The following is a 7698-nucleotide window of genomic DNA, read 5'->3' as shown; positions in this document are numbered from 1 at the left end:
TTCATTTATTTCAACAAAAGTTTCCAAAACTATTATCTTTAAGACACAACACTAACACAGTCGATGGCAATGGTCAAATCTACAACCCAACATGTTCGAAGGTTGTGTCTCCATCTTAAAGGCTTGAGAGCTGAAGAATTCCTTTGTGTACTTAACCATAGTCGGAGAGGATGTCCTTATACATTGGGTAACAACCGCCAATTTTTTTTTATTTTTCCACAGAAGTATTCCTATCTTGCACACTAGAATCTGAGTCCAATAAATGTCTAAAGAGGGAGAAAGCTTGGGCATCTCACAAAAAAGGGATAAATAAAAGTAAACCCTAAGAAGTTAAATAGGGATGACCAACCAAAGAAAGTTAAAAGGGATACGATTAAAACAAGTAAAACATTAGAAGAAATAATTTCAAAGCAAAACTAATCTGAAAATGGTAAGGTTCTTTAACTCTAAGGTTCAAATGCCAATAAAATGAAGTCATTATGCCCTCTACTCGAGAACCATTGAATGTGAAAAGGTTTTATACATAGTTGTTAGAATCGTACGAGTCATGAGTCAACTCGCATGATTCGATTCGATTCGATTCATGAAGAATTCGAGTGGTATCTATGGTATGACTCAGAAGCTTCATGAATCGGTCGAGTCACCACCGATTCGATCGATTCACCGAGTCACCCGATTCGGTCAATTCAGGCCACCATTTAAAAAAAGTTAATTTTTAATAACTAAAAAACGTACAGCAGAAGAAGTTTCGAAGAAGATGACTATTCACTTTACAAAAACAAAAAAAAATGCACAGAAGTTATGAAATACAATTAGTTTCAATTAGATTACTCTTCAGTTTACAAATTCCAAAATCTTCCCTATTCTTTTCTATTTATTTATTATTATCTTCTTCTACTCTCTATTCTTTCTATTTTCTATGTTCTGTTTGTGTCTACTTTCTTTTATAATTTGATATAATTTCTATTTAGATTTTATAATTGCATTTTTGGACTAAAATTTAAAGTTAAATATGGTTAATATATTTTTTATAGCATTTTGAATTTGATCCGAATCTTACGATTTGATTCGATTCACGAGTCCCGATTCGCAAAATGAGATTTCGAGTCACGAGTCGAATCTCGATTTAACAACTATGGTTTTATATAACTCAACTGGGTCTTTATATAGCTTCACCACTATAGGTAACTATCAGTTTTGCGTCGAACAATTACATAAGCATTGATTGACAACACTTAAGCCTTTGGATAAGAGAGCAAAAGCCAGAAGTCATTAACTGCCACTTCACATTAATGCTCAGAATGAGAGAGGATTATATAGGACATCTGTTTTGGACCGAGCCTAAACAAAGGCCCAATTCACTTTCTAAAGTTCATCATTCTCTAAAAGCCTCACTAATGGAGGGGAAGCCAACAATAGGAATCGCCCCACTGCCTAGACAATGAGTAAAATGATATTTACATACTAATGGAATTTTATAAATAGATAACTTTTTTTATAAATAGATAACTTTTACTTTCTCTCTCATCATATGTTAGATTTCACTCTCTTTACACTAATTGGTTTTTGACTTTGACATCAGAGGCTCACCCCAAGTTAACAAGCAAACCTAATATGATATGCACTTGTTTTATTGGTAATAAAATAGGGAACATCCTTCTTAATTTCCTATTAGCAAGATGGATTACATATATAGAGGTCCCTAACAAATTTTGCTAAATAGGACTTCAACTCCATCAGCTGGTATTGGATGTGGCAGATAAGTAATATCTGCATTTGGATTGACTAGCTCCCACCTGAAATTATGACAAAGATACTAATTACAATTTCCATAGATCAATAACAAAAAATAAAATGATTAAAAATGGCCATAAATTACTTGTATCCAAGAGATAAGTGATGTAGCAAGAGTGCAACTTGTAAACGAGCAAGCATATTTCCAGCACAGATTCTAGCTCCTCCACCAAAAACCTGGTATGTTCCTGGCTTTGCTGGTTTCTGTACATTAATCCAGTCCATCATTTATGGATATTCATATTTTTTTAATTTTCAAAGAAATCCAAATTAAATAACTTACATCCCATCTATCTGGGTTAAAGCAAAGAGGGTCGTCAAAGTTTTGAGGATCAGTATGTAGGTATCGAGTCCACAGAATAACTATCCAACCTTTTGGAATTCTATAGCCTGCATTAATTGGAATTTCAAATTAAATTGGGTGGATCTGTTAGATTAAAGTTGTTAATTACCTTTATACTCCACATCTTTGGTTGCCAATCTGAAGATAGTTTGTGAAACATTAGCCATTCTTATTGTTTCTTCCACTACCTACAAATGCTAGTTCAATGTAAGATATGTAATGAGTTATAACTTTTGACCAAATATGTGATGCAAAATAACCTTGTTTGTGTACTTGAGTTGAGAAACATCTTCAGCAGTAATGAAATCCCCTTTCTTATCCTTGCAAATAGCCATATTCTCCTCCTACATATTTACTCAATTTGAGTAGAAATGTCACAAGCTAGCTAGAATAGAGGAATCTTGGATTCAATTTCAATAAAATGAAATGAATATGGTACCCTTAGTTTTTGGAGGACGTTAGGATACTTGGCAAGATAGTAGATAGCCCATACTGAAGAAAGGGCAGTAGATTCATAGCCAGCGATAATAAGGCTTACAATGTTATCCAACACTTCCTTGTCACTCAATTGATTACGATGTTCATCTTTAATTTGCATCAATCCATCCATTAGATCATTTTCAACCTTTTCTCCATTTGTTATCCTGTTTTTCCTTTTCTCTATCTCCCTTGCAAATATCTCTTCTAGCTTTCTTCTACACTGTTGATAACTAAAATTAACTATTATATTAACTTGCAAAGGCTTAATGTGTGCGATTATAATGATACAGTGTCAAAAATTGCGACAGGGTACAAAATAATGACCTGAGTAGCATGATGACAAGCAGTTCCTGGAAAATTGGATGGTTGAGCTCTAAAGCCCTTCATGACTCCCTGGAACAGCTTGTCCATCTCATCTAGTAAAGGTCCTGGTTCTAAACTGGCGAACAATTTCCCAATGTTCTCGAAGGTCAGCTGTAAATTGATGATCTATTGATCAGCTATGACAAATTTAATTCATTAGTTTATAATGGTAGATAACAAATTTAAAGAATAGTATCAACCCTTTTGACTTGAATCTGTGCTTTGAAATTGGGAGATTGTGCCCAAGATTGAAGAGCAGCAACCAGGCGTGGCTGAACATCAGCAGCAATTCTTGTAAGAGCATCAGGACGGTTTATAGCATTGGAAACAAAGTTTCTGAGTCTGGTGTGAGACTTTCCAACAACTGCTACTAATGACTTGGTGCCCACTAGATCCACGTTTGGCCATTGTAAAGCGAAGGTTTCCTCTGATTGCAGTATAAATTTATTGACAGTCGGGGAACATGCAATCACTGATGGAGATCCAAATAGGTAACTTCTGTATAATCCTGCTCCATCTCCATACTTGAGCCTCTTAGAATTGATGAAGTCGTCCGGACGACGAAGAAGTTTGAAGTAGAAAAGAAAGGAAAGCATCTCTCCGAAATAAGGAAACCCCATGTGTCCAGGTGGTAACTTTGCTCCATTTTTATCATAGGAATTTAGCCCAACGTACCATAACTCGTTCCACCACCATAATAACAAACCCAGTATAGGCAAGCCTCCCAAAATACAAGAATACAACATCAGAATCTCCATCCAGATTGATTAATTGATTAATTCACCCCTAATTCTTGCAATTTATAGCAACTTGATTAGAAAAGAAAAGATTCCTTTAAGATGATCCGCTACCCCTCAGAATAGCAGACAACCTGTAGAAGACAAAATCAGCCAACCTCATGGAATAACTTATCGATGTGGGACAAAGTTACAAATACTGTACTCTAAATTCGTGTATATCAGACGAATCTGTGATTGTACGTCTGAAATGAATGTTGACATGAAAGGATATTTATCTCCATTTCATATTTTCTGAAAGCTTCCAAATATGTTACTTTATATATGATGGATGAGAAAATGTGATTGACACAATCAAATTATGACAAAATAAGATATAAACAAAATAGTTTCCATGGGATGGAGCATAGAATATTATGAACCCTAGTTTTTGTCTTCTAATTAGCAGCATCAGATATAGATCGATACTGGAATTAAACATATATATCAACTGTTCATACCATGCTTATTTGGGTTCATACTCAATACTACAATTGGACCTACATATAATGATATAACGATTCAAACCAAGTGTAATTTTAGGGGGTTTTTATTAAAATATTAGCCATGTCTTTACTAAAATGTTGATAGAGAATATATAGGAAAATTTACATAGAAATTCAGACTTGAAATATTATTTACAACTATGTCAAGTACAAATTTAAATAGTGTCAAATTTTAAAAATCATGGAAAAATTAAACAGAAATTCATCTTTTAAAAACTATTTATAATTATGTCAAGTCGTAATCTTAGATTATATCAAACTAGTAAAATCAGTACTTTTAATATATTTTAAGAATTAGAATTTATAAATTAGAAGTCTAAAATATATTTTTTAGGGTTTATGATTTATGAATTTGAGAGTAAATTTTTTAAATTATGGTGTAAAATCATAATATATAGAAAATAATGACATATTAAGTTTGGTGATATGACTTAGTTATAATTTGATACTTAATTATGATATTCATGTATTTGACCCAAAAATCATTGTTTTTCATATATTTTAAGAACTAAGTTTTATGAACTAGGGGTCTAATATATATATTTTTGTAGGATTTCGGATTTAGGATTTATGAATTGAGGTCTAAAATTTATAAATTAGGACATAAAATCATATGTTATTTGTGATATATAGAAAATAATGACATATTCAGAATTAAATTTTGTAATATTATTTAATTGTAATTTATAATCTAATATGATTTTCATGTAAATAGTCTGAATATATATACTGTTAAAACTTGTGAATTTGGATTTGAGGCTCATAAGGTGGCTTCCTATACAAATGGTCAAAGATGGCTCTACGAAGCAAAAACCTGTTCTTAACCTAACCAAACCACATGTAGAGAAAATCTGGCAAAGGCATGAAGAAGATCCGGGTCTTCCATCATAAGCATCAAAGAGAAGAATCTTCATGCGTAATGGCAAAGGCATGACACATAAATAAGTGCTAACAGAAAACAATGAGGTCCAACAAATTATATAAAAATAAGATTTATGAAAATTTAAGATGTATGCCAAAAACCCTAGCCTCTTTTTTTTTTTTACTAGCTAGACTCGTTCAGATCTAATTTCACTTATAAGTTGAGCGTCGGAGTGCCCATGCTGGTAAGTCAACAATTCTCTTGTTTTATATATTCAGTTGGGCTCAGAAAGAAGGGCTTGAGGCTATTCATATACGAAAATGCCACAAAATATCAATCGGTGCGGTGAGCGTGAAGCTGAGATTCAATTATGGATACATCGACTCTACAGACGAACACGATCGAGGGAGATCTAAGCAAAAACAATGGAAAATTATTGATCAATGGAGTAGTTGAAGATGTTATGGGTCAAGAGGACTCAGATGTTTATAAAAGGATTTTTTCTCCTCTCCTCAAATCTTATAATGGAACAGTGGTCTCCTATATCTAACCACCATTCCGGTCCAAATTGGCAAAAAATAAATTTAAACGGACTATTCGTATTAGATCACACATTTCATCTGATGAGAGCATCCTTCCTCTAAGCCCGAACCCGGAACTACGAGACAGAACACGGGAGAATCCATTGAAGGAAGGCGAGAGCAAAGACAACCAACAGAGCATGCGGGGCGTACCTAACAAGACGCGAAGCGTGGCGAGTCCATTTTCCGAAGGAGTGTCCAGGAACTCAGGGACGCGGGGCGTCCCATGAAGTGCGCAGAGCGTAGAGGCGACAGATAGAGCGAAGAAAGCCCAAAAGGTCAACCATGTGGGGCGTACCACCATGGACGCCACGCGTACCTCCCACCACTCTGAGTCTCTAGGTCCAGGGGGGTCAAGGACGCGGGGCGTGATACCTATGGATTCCACGCGTATCGCCACCTTTTCGAGTCTCCCGGGATCAGTAGGTCAAGTACGCGGGGTGTGGAACCTGGGGCGCGGGGCGTACTCTGCGGGAAGGATACTTCTCCTCCAAGTTCTTACTAATAGGGGACCATTACTGCTGGTATTTATTTACTGTTTTGCCACCACCCCCTTATTACTGAATTGCCATGGACTCTTTCCTTTCCTATTCTACCCTTATACACATGTTTTGCCCAAAACCCTATTCATGGGCTTTTAGTCTTTTCTCTTCTTATTTAGGAGAGTATTTAAACTCTCTTCTTTGTAATGTTTAGGAACTTTTTGATGAATTACAATTAAAGAGCCTCCATTGGAGCTTGGATTTTCAATCCTTGGGTTTACTCAACCTTCTAGTTTGAGCTAGAGAAGATTGCACTCTTTGTTGGTTTACGATTAAAACCTCCAGTCGATTTCAATCTATATCAGTTGGTATCAGAGCCGAGTCATTTTCCTTCCCGGAGACTTCTTCTCAGAAATGGTTCAACCACGTATCACAAACGAAGCCACCGGATCCACAGAACAAAGGGTTGAGGCGTTAGAAGGCAACGTGAAGCATCTAATGGAGTCTTTAAGAACGTTCGAGGAAAGGTATGACACGAGTACCTAAGAGATTCTTCTTGCCCTTGAAGAACTAAAGATCGGACACTGCAACACTCAAGCTCTTCTAACTGGAGAACCCCACCGGCGGCAAGAAGAGCACCCCCGACTTCAACTTGAGCGACAACCCACTCCACCTCCTAGGAGGAATCATGCACCACAACTACCAATGGGCCCTAGGGTTCAAGAGGTAAGACGAAACAATCCCGTAGTCATTAGAAATGTGGATAGTGATAGTGATGGGGATTTATTTGATGACTATGACATGCTTATGATTGCTAGAAATATGGGGATTAGGATGAATGATGATGTTTTGAATGATAGGCATAGGAATGACATGCATGTGAATGATGTTATTGGTCCCGCGCATGTGCGTGCTGGGAATATAGATATTGTGCATGATAATGTTGTAGGTGATTATGAGAGGGAGAATGTCGGTTTGAATGATCCGTATGGGGGTCAGGGTAATGAAAGAGGCGGATATGGGAGAGGGCCGAATTTGAGAAGGGTATATGGCGGTAATTTCGAGCGAGATGATGCTTTTAAGTTAAAAGTGGATTTACCGTTGTTCGGGGGAGAACTCGGCGTAAAGGGTTTCCTTGATTGGTTGTTAGAGGTGGAACAGTTCTTTGATTATGCGGGAATACCGGAGGATCAAAAAGTCCGTTTAGTAGCTTACCGGTTGAAAGGGGGAGCTTCGGTTTGGTGGGATAATATGAAGGAAGGGAGAAGAAGAGGAGGAAGGGAGCCGATTAGATCTTGGCTTAGAATGAAATCGATGTTGCGGGAGAGGTTTCTACCACCTGACTGCGAACAATATATTTACAGTTCTTATCGGAATTGCTCACAAGGTGCAGGGAGTGTGCACGAGTACAGCTCGGAGTTCTTGCGGCTTTCGGCAAGGGCTAACTTGTCAGAAACCGAAAGCCAAAAGACCTCAAGGTAGCTTGAAGGATTGAGGTACAACATCCAAGA

General features: G+C 36.7%; 1 protein-coding gene across 1 annotated transcript; it reads right to left on the bottom strand.

The window, feature by feature from the left end:
• Positions 1-1473: 1473 nt before the first annotated feature.
• On the bottom strand, positions 1474-3929 carry LOC136200731 (ent-kaurenoic acid oxidase 1-like). Its single transcript, XM_065991188.1, has 8 exons — positions 3181-3929; positions 2942-3091; positions 2577-2837; positions 2398-2481; positions 2247-2325; positions 2078-2184; positions 1880-1998; positions 1474-1796 (listed from the first exon to the last, which is right to left on the bottom strand). Exons 1-8 carry the CDS (start codon positions 3736-3738, stop codon positions 1703-1705), a joined length of 1452 nt encoding a protein of 483 aa, XP_065847260.1. The 5' UTR covers positions 3739-3929; the 3' UTR covers positions 1474-1702.
• Between the last annotated feature and the right edge of the window lie 3769 nt (positions 3930-7698).

Source organism: Euphorbia lathyris, chromosome 1 (genome assembly GCF_963576675.1).
Source record: "Euphorbia lathyris chromosome 1, ddEupLath1.1, whole genome shotgun sequence".
Lineage (NCBI taxonomy): Eukaryota > Viridiplantae > Streptophyta > Magnoliopsida > Malpighiales > Euphorbiaceae > Euphorbia > Euphorbia lathyris.
This window is presented reverse-complemented; position numbering and strand designations above follow the sequence as displayed.